This window comes from Cyanistes caeruleus, chromosome 21 (genome assembly GCF_971803275.1).
Source record: "Cyanistes caeruleus chromosome 21, bCyaCae1.hap1.1, whole genome shotgun sequence".
NCBI lineage: Eukaryota > Metazoa > Chordata > Aves > Passeriformes > Paridae > Cyanistes > Cyanistes caeruleus.
Genome location: NC_141721.1, coordinates 7,991,781 through 8,008,561, shown reverse-complemented (window position 1 = coordinate 8,008,561; position 16,781 = coordinate 7,991,781). Strand labels below are relative to the sequence as shown.

General features: G+C 46.6%; 1 protein-coding gene and 1 long non-coding RNA gene across 12 annotated transcripts in view; one reads left to right on the top strand and one right to left on the bottom strand.

Annotated features, from left to right (window-relative positions):
* USP32 (ubiquitin specific peptidase 32) overlaps positions 1-1,652 on the bottom strand; it is a 62,217-nt gene extending 60,565 nt beyond the window's left edge. For 2 of the 9 annotated variants that reach the window (XM_086858956.1, XM_086858958.1), the window contains exon 1: positions 1,440-1,636. In XM_086858956.1, coding sequence (XP_086715082.1) covers positions 1,440-1,497 — 58 coding nt within the window. In that variant the 5' untranslated portion in view covers positions 1,498-1,636. Of the gene's footprint in view, positions 1-377; positions 632-661; positions 1,396-1,439 lie in introns of those variants that run through there. The other 7 variants (XM_086858960.1, XM_086858957.1, XM_086858962.1 and 4 more) reach the window with 7 other exon arrangements.
* A 91-nt stretch (positions 1,653-1,743) lies between these two features.
* Positions 1,744-16,781, top strand: part of LOC111937848 (uncharacterized) — a 27,752-nt gene continuing 12,714 nt past the window's right edge. The window contains exons 1-5 of one of the 3 annotated variants that reach the window (XR_015278370.1): positions 1,744-2,834; positions 8,365-8,497; positions 11,635-11,851; positions 12,145-12,341; positions 13,028-16,055. This is a non-coding gene — a long non-coding RNA (uncharacterized LOC111937848). Of the gene's footprint in view, positions 2,835-8,364; positions 8,498-11,634; positions 11,852-12,144; positions 12,342-13,027; positions 16,056-16,781 lie in introns of those variants that run through there. The other 2 variants (XR_015278368.1, XR_015278369.1) reach the window with 2 other exon arrangements.

Below are 16,781 nucleotides of genomic sequence, written 5' to 3'. Positions count from 1 at the left end.
CACTGCACAGAAATAATTTCTTATTAAGAAGAAATCAATCTTATTAATTATGAAGCACCCAAATCAACTTCCTTGATTTTGAAGCAGTGTGAGAGTTTAACTTTAAAATTCACAACACTTCTTTTTTCTTCTTTAGGAACTTTGGAATATACATCGTGACCAAATGACTGTATTTTCCACCAAACAGCTTATTTCAAACACTTCATGATATATTTAACTTCACACCTCTACCAAGCTGCATTTATAACTCCAGCTCTTCTAAAAATACGTACACCAAAGCTTTCAAAGACTTCCTATACTTTCACTAGTAGGGAAAATTCTTCAGGGCTGTTATGTTTAAAATCTGCAACGCAAGTGCAAGTGACTTTGAATCATACGTTTGTTTCTCCTGCTTGACACTACGTTGCTCCATTTCCTATCTGACATGGCATCCCTCAGAGGCTCCAGCAGAAAAAAAAAATTAGAAAATATTTAACAAAAACCCCATTTCACATCAACTTGTTTCTTTTTCAGTTAACACCCAGTGGTTCCTCCCAGTTCTCCCTTATCACTCCTGACATGCCTCTCACATGCAAGCAGGAATAAAAAGGGCAGCTATAGATTGGCTTGAGCTTATGAATTTTATCAGGGCTTTAAATATCAAACAGGTGAGCTGCTTTACCTGCACTGCATCACGTGAACGCACAATAGGGCAACAATTACAAACACCTGTCCTCCCTGCAAACCATTTACTGCTGAAAATTCCTGTCCCTCTTTGTCCTTGGACTTGGCTATCAGTTCCAGAGCCAGGGAGCTTCCAGGGTGTAGCTTACTGTCGCCTTGGAGCCCTGCAGCTGCAAGCGTTCACCATTCAGCTTGTTTATGTTTTCCCTTCGCTAGTTCCTCTTTAAATCCTCCGGGAGGACCCTAAACCGGGCTAACATCAACCGAGCGACATCAACCCCGAGGCACGCACGCCACATCCATCTTTCCATGCGGAGCTGCAGATGCGTGATCCCCAAGCACGGGGAAGTAAACACGAGGAGCGGGAGGGCCGGCAGAGCCGGGAGCTGGGTGACAGCCCTGTCACAGCGGGATGGCAGCGCTTCCCGATTTATCCGGGCTGCCCGCGCACAGCCGGCCAGCCACAGGCGAAGGCCGGGCCGAGGGCGGCGGGGAGGGGACGGCACCGGCGGCGGGGACCGGGCCCTGCCGGGGCCGCGTTAGAGAAGGGGAGAGAGAAAAATAAATAAATAGATAAGATAAATAAATAAACCACGGGGCGGGGGGGAGTGGGCCGAAAGGTGCGGGGAAGGAGCCCCCGAACGGCGCAAGTGCCTCCGCGCGGGGTCCGTCATGGAGGTGCCGCCTCACCGCCCGCTGGCGGGGGACAGCGCGGGCCCCCCCCCCGCCCCACCAACCTCCACCCACCCTCCCGTCCTCCACGCCGCCCCCCTCACCCCTCCGCAGGGCCTCGTCGTAGCCGAGGAAGCCGATGCGGGACTCCTTGGCGCCCATGGTGCCGCTCAGTCCATGGCCGCGGCGGCGCCCGCCGGAGCCGCTACCGACGGGGGAGGGGGGGCGGGGCCGCCCGGGGGGGGCGGGAGGAGGAGGAGGCGGCGGCCGCGCGCCCGCCCCGCCGCCGCAGCCTCCATCGCGGGTCACGTGGGGCGCGCGCCGCGTCACGTGGGGCGCGAGGAGGACAGGGCGGGGCTGTGATTGGCCAGCGCCGGCTCCTCCCCCCCCCCGCCTCTCCCGCCGCCCGCGCGGAGGCGCCGTCGCGCGTCCCCTCAGGGGTGGCTGAGGGGGAACCGCAGCGTTCGGGGCTCTGCAGCGCTGCGGCCGCGCCGGTGCCTCCACGGCTCCGGGCTCGCTCCTCGGCCGCAGAGGAAGGAGCTGTGACGAGGAAGGACCTGGCTCTGCCCCGGCACGGGCTCTTCGGAAGGTGTCGCTTGCGAAAGCTGTCAGCGCTTCCCGTAGCGTGCACCGGGGAGAGAAGGACTACGGTGCGATGGGGCCTCCGGCGGAACAGCCCCAGGCTTCTGTGGGAGGGTGAGAGTCACAGCACCCTCAAAGCGCACAGGCAACAGCCTCAATCCTCACAGGGGATCAGCCCTCAGCCCCCTCAAACCTCATAGGGGTCATCTCCTCAATGCCCTCAAACCGCACAGGGAACAGCCCCTCAGCCCCCCAAAACCTCGCAGGGAATCAGCTCTCAGCCCCCTCAAACCTCGCAGGGGATCATTCCTTCAATCCCCTTAAACCACACAGAAAATAAGCTCCTCAACCCCCAAAAAACTCACAGGGGATCAGCCTGTCAAACCTTACACGGTCAAACCCCCTCAAACCTCTCAGGGGGAGCAGCCCCTCAGCTCTCTCAAACCTCTCAGGGCACGGGGGTTTTCTTCAAAAAGTCCTCTAAGTCGTAGGGCTGCAGGCATGGGGTGTCAGTAGGAGGTTCCTGTTCCATTAAAATGTCTTTTCACTGTCTGAAACAGAAACACGGGCTGAATTGTAAAAAGATCAAAACCACCCCTGCCCTTTGCTGTTCTCCAGCATGTTTGCTTTTAGTATTCAGCCCAGGACTGACACAGAATGGGAGGATTTCCCAAATGGCTTTGTTACAACATTAAGCCTGGTAACCTACCCTGGGTCACTCCCGAGCAGAAAATAAGGAGTTTGAAAGAAAACACTGATTTCTAAGGGCAGCTTGTTCCAAGGATTGTTCCTGCACTGAAACAAAGCCTGTAAAAACACCAGTTGCGAGTCATTCCCTAAGTTACTGTTTCCGCACGGAATGATCTTGCCACATCGGAGCTGCAGAAAGGTCAAGCCGGAGTTGCTTTCTCGCTGATGTAAGTTCATGCGTAGGTATTTTTATAGCAAACATTCCAAACAAATTTCATATCTGATATGCAAAGCCAGGAATGCTGCTTACAGAGACACGGGCTCCAAGGCCAAATTTCTCCTCGTGTAACCCAAGTGCAAACACACTAGAAATGAAATAAGCTCCATAAAGCCTCCTTGTATCTTTTCTGAATTGTTTTTTCTATCTTAGATTTGTGGCATATAAAAAACCCATATCATTTTCAAGCATAAAATCTGCCACAAAGAGACCTTTTACCTCTCTGGAATATAGGCTATGAGGACTTAAGTGATTTTTAAAAATATAAATTAAATTGGTGGAAATATACTTCACCCATCAGCCGCTGGTTATGTATTTATCATTTAAAGAGTAAAGGTAAATGTAAAGGTAGCAGAGGAATAAGAGGATATAATCTCCCTTGATGTATATATCCTCTTACTCCTACCCTAGCTTTACATCTCTTCTCAACATAGTTCCTCACCAAGCAGCTTTCAGTTTAGATAGAAAATAAACTCTTTAAAACATTTGAGAATGAATTCAACAATATGGCAATGTGTCAATCAAAAGCTTAAGCTGGCAATACCAGAAACAGCTGGAGAAATCTGTTTTATCCTGTGATCAAGTGAAATATTCCTTGGCATTCCTAGAGCCATGCTCTGTTTGTGATGGACTCCTTTCTTAAAGTATTAACTCTCAGCTGAGGAGATGGGGTTTAATTCCTGACTTCTCTGTCGTGTTCCTGTGTGACCTTACGTCCAGTAATAATATTTTAATGTTTTGGTTTCTCCTCTGTATTACAAAGATAATGAGAGTCCCATTTTGCCTGGAATGAGCAGCACTGGGACACAGCCAGCCCCAGACTGGCAGAGCAGTTAGAGAAAGCAATTAAAGCAGGAAGCAGCTTCAGTGATGGGGTAAGGCAGCTCCACACCAATTCCTGCTGGTTTGCAGGCCAATTTCTCCAGGACTATTTATCCTCAGGCTCTTACTAGAGAGCAACAGCCAATTCCTGAGTACCAAAGCTCACCAGAGTCCTGACACGACACTGCCAGGCCTGTTTTGTCTACACCAAGCAGTGAGGGACCCTGCCAGGACACTCTGACCTGATGCCTCTGCAGCCACCACAAAAATTACTACATAAATTTGCAAAGTTATTTCATTTTTATCTGTGATGTTATGACAGAACCTCTACATGTAATTCACACAAACCCCGCTCTCAGGCAATAGAGAATATCAGGCAGTATAGGGGGTTTAATAACAACTAAATCATGAAAAAAATGAATGACTGAAATTATAATTACAAATCAGATCCTACCACCAGCTTATAGTTATAGTCACAAACAGCTGACTGGGTATTTGGTGCAAATGAGGAAGCAGACCCCTCTAGTCAGGAGTTCCTTCCACTGTGGGAAGGAAAAGGGATTGGTGTGATGGTTCATAATGATGGCTAACATTTCCTATTAACCCAAAAACACATACCTCTTTCCAAGGAAAACGTATGATACTTAAAAAAAACTCAGCTGAAGTGGCATGCCTCATGTCCCAGATGTACAGACGGTGTCCAAGAACCAGCAGAATTTTGTTTGAAAAGCACTTCAAAATCATTTACTGGATCCATTGTACACACCGTGGCCTGCACCAAATTTAATCACAAAGATACTCTGGATTGGAAAGCCAGGCTGGAGGCTCCCGATGGCAGAGTCTTTGTTCAGATTAAATTAAGCATGTTCTCAAAGGCACTGAAGCAGGAACCCAGAGATAAGGCTGTGTGTGCTAACTCTGGATTAGATCTGGCAGTAAGTTTTTACTGAAGCCTTATTGGGGAGCACAAGATTATAGATGTTGCTGCTATTTAAATGCTATGTCAAAGGTAAATCAAATTAAGATACAGCGAATTTAGACTTGCATTAAATGAATTGAGCTCCTCTCCTGTCACAGAGAAGTGCTACGTATGCAAATCGAACTGGGCACGTGTCCTTTGGATTGCTGGGATTTATTTAATTATTCGCTAATCAAAAACTAATTCACAAGCACTTAGCAAATATCTTTAAGTGTCTCTGCATCACTGTCAAGGATCTGAGGCAAAGCAGGTATTTACTGCTGCACAGGAGCTGCGGGAGCCTGGCAGCACAGCAGCTCTCGGGCTCTGCAAGGGCTGCTGCAGTCCAAGGCTACAGGAACAGGGGAAAATCCACACCCTCTGCTCCAGCTCAGCCTTCAGCAGGTATCTGCAAGGAGAAGGGGTTTGGAGCTGCAGTGGAAAGGCCTGAACTCAAAAGGGATGAGCCAAACATCAGAGGAGCTGCTGTAGCAATTCAAAATCCCTTCTGAGAAGAGCACTGTAAGGCCTTAGGATTTCCTGATTCACCTTCACTAAAACAGAAGCCAAAAATGCAACTTTGTTGTTGGCCTCTAAATCTGTGTCCCTTTCTGCAATACATGTCTCCCCACCCTGGATACTATCAATTCTTTAAGGACTGTTCCTGGCACTGGACAAACACAGGACAACTTTTACCCCTTCCTGCTTCAGACAGACCTGACAGGAGTGTGACAGAGCACATCCCAAATATTTGAGAAGAGTAGAAATCAGGAGAGAGATCCAGATGCAGTAAGAGGATTCAATCAGGTCTGCAGTGGTCAGAAATAAATGGTTTCATATCTAATTACAGTGAACTGGTGAATGAGAAAAATACCCCAAATCGTTATCTGCCAGTCTGATTCTGATATTATCAGAGAGTAAGAAGAAGTACAAAAGGCTTCCTCAAAGAACAACAGAACAATATACAAACTGAAACTTCTATCACATCCCACATTTTCTAGAAAATAAGTGGCTTAGAGTGGTAGCAGAGGGTGACAGATTTATATAAACTCTGGGGGAAAGAAAAGGAGCAGATTTTTACCAGGTCCCTCCTATTCTTGTCATGTAAGCTGTACTCCCACTCTATTGCCAGCATGAACTTGGTAGTGGAATACTGCTAGGGAGAATGAAATATTTCATTTTTTTAAAAAAATGAGAAATTTAAATCATCCCCCTTGTTGAAGGGACATGTTAATGAAGGCAGGGCTCACCAGGGCTGCAGTGTGGTGTGGCCAGGGGACTCTCAGAGTGAGATGATCGGGATTTTTTTCCTCATTTCCAGTTTGAGGGCACTTCTCTTTTCACACCTGCCCTTCCCGGCACTCTCTTGACTTTTTTGAGCAGCTGCCCCTGCCCCAACAGCCAGGCCCGTGCCCTGGCATCATACCCTGCTGCTTCCCGGCAACAGCGGACACCTCATCCCCTCCTTTTTCCTGGTGAGTTCCAAGCGGGGCGGGGACACGGGAGAGAACAGCGCGTCCCTCTGTCCCAGAGGGCTGAGCTCTGGTGACAGTACAGCGTGGGGGTGACAGCCACTGCTGCGCAGGCATGAGTGACAGCCCTACTCTGCACACCCACACGTGCCAAACGCCAGACCTGTACATCAGGTTGTGGCAGATACGAGAACGGGGTTTGGACAGCACTGCCCAGGCTATAAAAAAGGCAGCGAGGGAAGTGGGAGCATCCCTCAGACCTCATTTGAGCTGTGGGCTACCTCTGTTTAATTCTGCCAGCCCATTATAAGAGAATTAATGAATGTTTCTGCTGAGCCACTTACCCCTGGATGTTTGTGTTCAGGGAGCCCGTGACAGGTTTAAAGCTGCTCAGAAGTGCTGCTCACATTACTGCTCAATCCATAATTTCAGCTCCTGTTATTAATAGTGGGATCTGCACAACCCAGAAAAGTGAGGCACGTCACACACGTTCACTGCTATTTTAAGGGTTGTGGGTAAGTGGTCCCCCACTTTTCCTGCAGTTGCCTTTGAAAGACAGAGAAGAAAACACCATAAGGCACCCTCCACTCTTGATATTCTCCTAAGCAAGGCTTCCCTATGCGTGGAAGGGTGGCACAATCACACATGAGGCCCACAAAGAACAGTGACAAACTCTTCTTTCCTGGCAGACTTTGCTGATGCTCTTCCAACCCAGGAGTAACAAGGTGGCACAGCTAATGGCAGTCACAAAATAAGTGCAATGCCTTGGATATTTATAAAAATATCACGTCCTTCCCGATTTTCTATCAACCTGTTTGATTATGCCTTATACAGGGAAAGTGTGACAGAATTAATCAGCCTGCTGGAGTGCACACTAAGGGAACAGATGAGCTTTGGCAAGGCTGTTGTTAGCACTGAAAAACTGTGACAAAAAAGAGGCAGACTGCAATCCAGACATGTGTCATTCAGAAAATGAGACATGCTATGATTTATCAGCGTACCAACAATTGATGGGAATAGAGATCTCCCATTTCAAAGTGTTGTCTCTGTGTAGATTAAGAGTAGTATCTGTCATCAGGAAACAATGGGAAAAGAAATTTGTTTGATAAAAGCAATTCTGTGCTCTCTAGTAGACAGAAACCACTGTGGCATTGGAATGGAGCTAAAGGGTTTCTCTGCAGTTCCATCCAGGGCAGTGAAAAAACCCCAGCGTTGTGACAAGAGGAAGTGCAAGTAATTAATACTAGAAGATCAAATGAAAGGAGTGGCTTTGCAAGAAGTGACTAATGTTGACTCTGCTTCAGGAAGGCCCAGATTGCGTTGTGGAAAGAGGAGCTTGCGTGGCCCCCAGAGCACGGTGCACAGCGGGCAGGGACTCACCACGGGGGCACCTCTCCCCTGCAAAGAAAGGGCTGCTTTATTCTCAGCTCAAAGGCTTCTGCTCACAAGTCCCCAGCACTGCAGCAGTTTGATTCTTGTGTACAGAGAAAGCAACACCAAAGCATCAAACACGGACCAACTTGGGGAACATTTTGCCAGCAGCTGATACAGTGGGAAGTGCATCTCAAAACAGCAGGGCAGCAGAGCAAAACAAAAGCCTCAGAGCCAGGATTGTTGTGTCATTTGGCACATCCTGGCACTTCCCTTAATTCTGCTTCAGAACTTGCAAGGGAAGGCCAAAGCTTCTTATTTGCTAATTAAGGTTTCACACGATTCAAACATCGAACAAAGGACATCCCCAAACAGAGAAACCTGCCAGCCTTCGTGCCCCTGCCAACAGGCTGATGTCTCAGTTCAGTGCTCTCCCAACACTGAGTGAAAGAGCTGTGGACAATGGCATATCCAAATGTGCACACACACATTTTTATGCTGCATGCACACATTACCTCTGACTGGGCTCCAAAAGTTCCACCTCCCTGTTTTTGTTAAGGACACTCCAGACACCCTACAGACAGGGGTGAAATAGGCATTAAAACAGCAGACCTCTATTTTATGGTGTCAAATAACTAATAATAGTAATTAAGGATCTTAAAGTCCTTTATCAAGAGGCATTATCTAAGATGGCATTATGCCTGTAATCAGAGTCAATGAAAAACTGTTTGAACAAGCCAAGAAGGCAACTAAAACAGTCTGATGAGTTGCCATCTGCTCAAGCAACTCCACCCCCTGGATCCAGCAGTGAGCCACTGCAGGACAGTGACAACCAGGTTGTTTTCTTGTCATTTCAGCCCAACACTCAGTGCCTGTCAGTGTGTTCCAGAGGACTCCCAAGCTCAAACATGACAGATCGCTGCTGGACATGTAGCTCTGACAACATTTTGCCTTGCCACTTTTGTGGCTTGATTGTGCCCATGCAGCAAGGTAAGTCATTAGGGGTTAATTAGAATTTTGCCTACCATATTATTTGTTTTATTGTATTTTTTTAATTTATTTTAAATTTATTTTACTTTATTTTTGTTTTATATGCATTTTATAAAACCTATGGTTAATTGACCAATAAAAGCCTTTGGCACTCACTCAGCCTCTGGGTAAAAGTCCAGCTACTCCTAGAAGAGCTTTTGACCCAGCAATTGTAATAAAATTTAGGCCTGGAGTATGGAGTAGACTCTTGAGCAGATTCTTAGCAAGAGAAGACAAGTTCAGGGTAGATGGAGGTTGCCAAATTGTCACAGTTTGAAAAAGAAAATTGGTACATTCAAGGAAGGAGCAATTTGAAGTTCTTATAAAGCACTTGGACACCACAATGATGGGCAAAGAGTTTCTTCACTCATTTCGCTTTCTCTTATCACTTCCCAGCTGTTTCTTCCACTTTCAGGTAGTTTCAATTTATCCTTCTATTTTTACCCACACAGTTCACTAACAGCCTTCAAGTTGAGATTCTTCTGCCTTTAGTGCTGAGGTGCCAGCTGTGCATCCCTGCAAGCTGGTGCATGTACGACCTTGAAAATTTCTGGGAAGCCAATCAGGAGATGCTTTTAAACAGTTTCCTATCTCCCAGAGAGCATCTCTCTGTTTTTAGCTTTAGATATATATCACATTATAACATCCAGAGCATTGTGCAGACATTACCCAGCTAATGCCAGCCCAAACCCCTCCCAGCCTGTATCCTGTTATTGCCTAAGTAACAGCTCCTCCATTCCACTGAAACCAGCCCAGGGAGCTCTTTCTGCTTCCTTCTCTGCAGGAATATTAAACCAGAATGAAAATGAAGAGAGCTGTTAATTTTATGTCATGGCAAGGAAACTGAAGGTCTTCAGATCACACTTTCTCCTCAGTCTTTTAATTGCAAAATTATACTTCAAGATTTGACACAAGTTTCTCACCTCCCCATTTTCAAGCTACTAGCAAGCAAAACCAGACAAAAATACTTCTTTTTTTCCTATTCTGCAGAGCCTGTTAATTTCAGATAGGTGAAATATTGCTAATTAGTAGCATATTCTAACAGAACTTGTGATTTTACAGAGAGCTGTGCCAAATTAAACCAGATTATGGGTCAGAATGTGCCAATCTTTTCATTGTTGTCACTTTGTGATTTATGTACTCCCTCAAACTGTGCCTTCCTAGGTTCTTGGAGCCTTGGCTAGCACTGCTCAGCTGCTCCACAGTTACTCCTCACACCAGATCCAGCAACAAGACATTCACAGCACGCTCTTCTCACATTTTCTCTAAACATTAGGTACAATAGCAGAAATAGAAATTGAAGATTTAGAAGCAAGAGACACAGGAGTCTGGGTGGAAACAGATGACTAACAGAATTTTTGCTAAATAAAAACACGAAAAGGGGTAAAAAAAGAGATTCCTGAGCAGACATAATACCTTTCTTTTTCTGGATAAGCACTAATCTAGGCCCTGGAACACTCCCACTTCTAGATATGATGCTTAGTAACCTGTTTCTAATTTCAAATTAAATTTTAATGAAAATAATGGGAATACTTAAATAAGCTAGAATGTGACTTCCTGTGGTCCTCCTCCAGGTCCCACACTTTTTACCTTTGCCATGAGACTAATTCCACAATGCTTGACCAGCAGTGTGCCATGACCCTTCCCTGCCATCCCTACAGCCACCCACAGTGTCTTTCCTTTTGATAAAACTTCACCTTCCAAGATGGAAATTCATGCCCTGCCTCTGGATAACACCCTGCACAACAGGATCTGAGCATCTAGAGACCCCACTGGGAGTTACACAAGCGATAAATCGTCAAACCCCATTTTTTGTGCAGATTAATGTTCTCTAAGTTACTCCTGCCATAAACTATAAACAGCAGAAAATGCATTACTTTGCATTCCAGCATGTTGTGGGAGATCATAAAGGCACTTAATATATAATTTAAGCCATTTAAGTGAGATAGCACAACTGCTGTAATTAGCAACAGTTCTCCAAATCCCCATATGCCAGACAAAGGCTCACATTCAGCAATTCCAGGCTGGTAGGAGGGAATCAGAACATCACTGAAATGAAATCCATGCTCTGCTTTTTTTTCCTGCTGCCAATCTCAGCAGAGCCTACGTTTCACTACAGCTACTCCCCTGCACCACCATACAAGAGACCCAAAGCATAACATAAAGAAGACTGCCCTTTTTTGGGCTTATTTTAAGAATTAAAGGCTACTCAAGGCTTTAAGAAAGAGAAATGGAGCCACTTCTTTTGACAGCTGTATTCTACAGGCTGAAAGGGAACTTCCTTGCTTTTTCCTTTGAATAAAACCAAAATACAACAAAAAATGAAACTTGATTTTCTCTAGAAAATCCATGAGCTGAAGTCAGCATTAAATGGGAATTTAGAACCACTCCAAGCAGCAGCCACCCTTTGTGCACACAGGGTCAGGCACAGGGCAGTGTGATGGGAGGCATGAGAGGAGAGAGGCAGGATGAGCACGCAAAGGGCAGCAGTGACAGCACAGGGACGAGACCTGAATGCTGTCATGAGCCTGAGCTTCACTACCCCATGGAACCCCAGGACACAGCACTGCCCAGGAGCTTCATCGACCATGTGCTCCCTGGAATTGCAGCCAGTTGGACACTCCTGTGCAAAGAACATCACTGGGGATAGGTACCAAAATCTTCTAAAGGAGCAGGGAAAGGAGATACAGAACTGAGAGCCTCTTCCACCAAGGGGGGTTGTGAAATTGGAGGTGCCATGGCTCAGAGAGGAAAGATGCTGTCCCTCTCCCCATTCCCCAGGCAGCACCAACTTGGAAATGTGTACCAGGTTCATCATTTTCCAGGCTTCTCTGATTCAAGGGGAGAGGAAGTGACCAAGGCTGGTATCAGCTAGAGAGTTCATATTTCATCATCCAAAAGATTAACAAGAGAAGTCAAATTATTTTCAATACAAGTAGATATCCAACTTGTTACAGATTTGATTTTATAAGCAGCACCTAAGGGATGGGCTCTCACCTCACATATCATCAATAATGCCTATTTTAATTCGCATAAACCCCTACAAATTTATGAAACACAATAAAAAGTAAAGCCTTTAACTATTCTATTTCTCACAGGCTGCAAGTTGAAGAAGTGTGGAGGAAGCTGATAATGCTCTTTCAGTTCCTGAGGACTTTAAGCAGCTATAAAAGTCATAGACATTAGCAAACACCAACAATCAGCTCACAAACAGCTGGCTGAGAAGCTGAAGACAAACATCTACAGAACAGTTGAAGCATAAAGTAGTGCAGGAACACCTGAAAATACAACTGAGAAGAAGCACCAGCACTAGAGGTTGGTCACTGGTACCTTTGGGCACTCTGGAAGGTTTGGCTGCCTGTGTCTCCCAGTCTGGGAACACTTGGACCACACCTGATTTTGCCAGAGGTGGATAAAAGAGATGCAGATGTGTTTATGGTTTCCCCACACTACTGGTCACCAATCACACTTGTGTTTAGACCACATTAATTGCAAACAAGTGGTTAAATGAGTAACTCCCTTCAGGTACCAGAAAGTAACTGCTCTGACAGTTGAGATGTCTCTAATGATGCAGACAGGAACAACAACTGGCCCAAATTCTCTTTCAGATCCCTTCCCCTGACACAAGATTTGTTAACTGGAGCCAGTAGGCACTCATGTACAGAGAGAAGATCATCTTCATGATCCTTAAGCACCAGGAAAGGAATTTCCAGATGGAACTAGCAAAGCCTCCACCCCTACAGTTGGAGCAGTTGCTGAGTATCATTAATCATTCCATCAAATGGAGCATTCAACCACTCTCCTGGTAAGAACAGGTTGCTGGAAACATTCCTCATTACAATTCCTATTTGGCATTAGACTGCAATACATCTGGCAACATTGTTTGGGGTTGATGTTTAACTAAACCACATGTACAAGCAGTTGGTTTGAGTGCAATGCAGGATACCTGTACATCTATCTGTGTTTATCAGTTCTCCTTCCTGTGACCTATCAGTACATAAATAGCATATCAGATGCCTGCATATATTATACACACCAGATTCATCACATTGCACGTGGTAATCATGTTAAATCTGCCCAAAGCAGCAAAGAACAACCAGCAGCAGACACAGAATATCTTCACAACTGCTTCCTTTCTGGCTCCATGCCTACTCTGCACTGCAAGAGCTGCTGCACCAGAGGAGTTGGTTAATGTTTGCACTTGCACAGCTCCTGGAAGATGAAGGCACTCAAATAGAGAAATTAATATTCACAGGAGAGCTGTCAGGGGAAAAGGAAGAGTTTTCCCTAAGGTGCACTGTTTCAGTACAATGTGTTTGACTGGCACTTGGGCTCCTTTCCTTCACGGAGAGAAACAGGAGAGGCATAATCTGTTTGTACTCTGATTTTCCCCATCCAATTAGAGCATCCTTTCAAAGCATTCCTGTTGTAGGTAGGCAGGATAATCTGATAGATTTCCAGAGATGTGGTCTGTTTTATGCCACCTTCCAGCAGGAGAAGCTTCCAAGGAGAAAGCAGTGTTGTCTCCCAGAGGAGGGGGAAGGACACAGCCACAGGCTTCTCTCATGCCTGATCTCGCAGGAGTGAACCAGGTTGACGGACAACTTCTAAATACAACAAGATCCTCAGATGAAGGCTGGCCACAGAAGTCCATCTGTGCCTCCCACTTGTATATCCCTGGCTTTGGCTGAGCTCCGAGTGCAGCCAACACTGAAGGGGAGAACAAAGACTTGGATTTGCAAGGGGAGCTCAAGGCCCTCTCAATCCTCAGCAAAGCAAAATGTACACATGATAAGCCAGGAGAGCCATTCCATGCTGCAGTCACATGCCACGTGGAAGCTGTAATCTCACAAGGACACAGATATGGCCATGCAAATATGGCTTATGCCTGTGCTAACAACCAGCTCATGTCCCTGGAGTTCCTAAATGGCTTTAATCTGGCTCGTGGTGCAGGTGAAAGCTTTTGATGGAGAAGCTTCGTTTCTCCTGGCTCTGATCAGCCAGGGACATGCTACCCTTTGGCATCTCGATTGGAGAGGTGAGGACAGGAGCTGGCTTCTCCTTGGTGTCAGTCTTTGCAGGTGAGGAGAGGAGCTGCCTGTCACAGTGGGGACAGATGACATGACTGCAGGCAGCAGGCACGAGAGTGTGCTTGGGAACAGGCATTGAGAAATCAGCTGCATTTTCAACAACTCCTTCAACCAAACCACTTCTAACAGAGTCCTCACAGCAACCAGGCTGAGGCAGCACAGCTACACTCACAGCTGCCACCTCTGCTTCCCTCTGCAGAGCTTATCTTGTGTAAAGTAACACCTAACACTGCAAGCTCCTAGTGTGGGTTAAACAATGGTAACGTGCCTCAGATGGCCTAAGTAAAGCTCACTGCAAAGTTAGCAAGAAATTGCCTTTGCATCTGCTCAGCACCTGCCTGTGAAAGGCTCCTGCACCCAGAGCTGACAGCGAAATTCAGACAAGGGGGAGGAAGAAAGCAGACACAGGAGGGAAAATGCCACAGATGTCTTAAGGGAGGGCTTGTCTTAATGGATTTTTTTCATTATTGAATTCAGCCATGGGTAAAAGCCAAACTTCCCTAAGACAGCCTGAGAGCAAGGACCTGCCTCTGGTTCAAGACCCACCCACAAGTGCCTTCCCAAGGTGATAGCTGCTCTGGGCATTTGGCTCAGTAGGAGCTCAGCACCACCGGCTGCACAAGGAGTTCCTGACCAAGATCATCCCAACTTCTGCCAAGAGCAGCGATGGATCCTCAGCACAGCCGGGCCCAGAGAGCCCTCAGAGAGAGGGGCCTTTGTGCAGCCCTGGGGGTGACTGTGGGTGCCAGAAGCGACCTGGCACAGGAGCACAGCTGAGTCACAGCTGCAGCAATTGCACCAATTGTCCCAGAGACACAACAATTGCACTTGTCTGACTGGTCAGGCCATGACGGCACAGTGCAGTTCTCTTTGTGAAAGCATTTCGCCTGGAAGTAAATTTCCAAAACAAAATCCTTTTAACTCCAAGCCTTTCCAGGCTTCTCCCTGGCAAGGGCAGTTTAAAGAGAGATGCCGTGCAGGAGAGAGAAATGTCACTGCTGTTGGCTTTCAGCACCAAGGAAGGAGGTAACCCTGAATCCCCATTATACTGGGAGGGGAACTGAGATCTCAGCTCCCTAAGAACACCCAAGGTGCAGCCCAAGGTCCCTGCTCCCCATCAGAATAAAAGCTGTGCAAAGGCTCTGTCAGTGGTTACACTCCCAAGGCAGACCTGGGGGAGCAGAATGAGGAGGAAGATGAAGTTTGTACTCACAATCCACATCTTGCCTTCTGCTCTTTGGGGGGAGTTTTTCTCCCTCTCCCCAGGATGGACAGGAAGTAACTGCACAATCTGTAAAATTACATCAAGAACAAGCGAATGGACAAGTGCCTGGTAAGAAAATGAAAGAAATTTAATCTGGTAAGAAATTTAATCCCCAAAAGGTGTTCCTGCTGTACTGATTTAAGGGGATGACCTGCAGCATCCATGGCTTGATCCATGTTGAAGGAGAAGCCTATTACTGAGAAATCTGTTTATCAGCAGGACTTTCCCTGCTGCTCTGGGTGGCTGAGTGCTGTTTACAGTCTTTGGAGATGTTTGTTCATCCCATGCTTCCAGTCATGCTTTACAGATCCAATCTGATCCATGGTTTTATCTGACTCTATAGGAATTAAACTTTGAAACAGGCCATAAGTTCAGGTACAGCCTGGGTTTGCCAGCAGTGATCTCTGTGCCTGAGCATCACCTGAACAAGGGAAGGAAAGTGCATTGAGTTCCTTAAGAACACAAACTCCAAAGGGTTAACTCAAAGCCGACCATAAACGTATCTCCTGAGCAAAGGCTGGGTGCACCAGGAAGTTCAAAGGTCCACAAGAAACATGGACTTTAGGGAGTTTATTAAAAAATAATTAGAATCAGATCCACCAAAAAAAAAAAAAAGTGTCAACTATGAAATTTTTTTGAGGAAATCAGAAAACAAGGACAACTTTGTTGCATTACTGGGACATTTGCCTGCTTCACATTTAGAAGGGAGCTGTGGTCATTTGATAGCTGGCAGGGATAAGGCCACAAATATGTGTGAGGCCACAGGTACACAGCCCTCTCCTCCAGTTAGGGAGAAAGAAGAATCCAGCCAGCTTTTGCTTTTAGTTCACAGGGAAACAAAACCATTTATTTATTTTTAAGGCTCCAAGAAGATATTCCATCCAGGAGGGAATCAAACCTACTGTAAAGAAAAACCCAAACCCAAATTCCTGCTGGTAGCAGAGACACCCGAGATTAAAGGAGAGGCATTAAAAATCAGCTGGCAGCCCGGGGAGGCAGGTGGTGACAGGTGCTCCTGCTCCCTGAAACTTGTGAGGGCTGCAGAGAGGAAATTCAGCTCCATTTCCAGCACAGCCCTTCCTGCAGGCCTGGGACACGACCTCAGCTAAGGACAAACCTACTGCCCCCTCAAACAAAGTATTAAAAAGAAAAAAAAAAACAAAAACCACCCAAACACCCTCCCCATCCTTTTGGTCCCCTAAAAATCCACCAGCAAACCACAGAGCTCCACATCGTCCCGTACAAGGAGGGGAAAAAGGCCAAGGCCGGTGCTGGCTGCAGGATCGGTGACGCCGGGGATCCCGGGGATGCTCAGAGCACCCAGCCAGGCTGTGCTGGGCTGGAGAGGCCGGCGGGAGGAGTGACAAACCCGCCGTTATGTAACGGGTGACAAATGCCTTTTGTTATGCAAGACAAGTGGGAGAAAAATCAGCATTTTGCGACTCTGCTCGAGCACAAACAGGCTGCGGCTCCGGGGGGCACCAGCACGCTCCGAGCAGCAGAAATAGATGGCTTGGAAACGCCTCCTGATTTGGATGAGTCAACAGAAAAATACAGAATCAATATTTAATTTTAAGGGATTGAGGTTGTCAGCACGGTAATTTGATAATTTGGGGGGTTTTGTTAAGGAGAGAGGCCAGTGGGCAGCCATCCACCAGCCTTGCTCATCAGTCATCTAAAATGAGGCATCTCCATCCCCTTTGCTCAGTATTTGGGGTTCTAGGCTTTTTTTAATTAAAAATTTAAATCCGTATTAATAGAATTTCATAATTTAACTAATAAACAAAAACGCCACACGCATCTGGATTTAAGCACTGGTCCCAACTCTGTTTTTACACTCGGTGAAAATCCCAGATGCAATTCTCAGCTTCGAGCTAGAGCAGAGAATCCT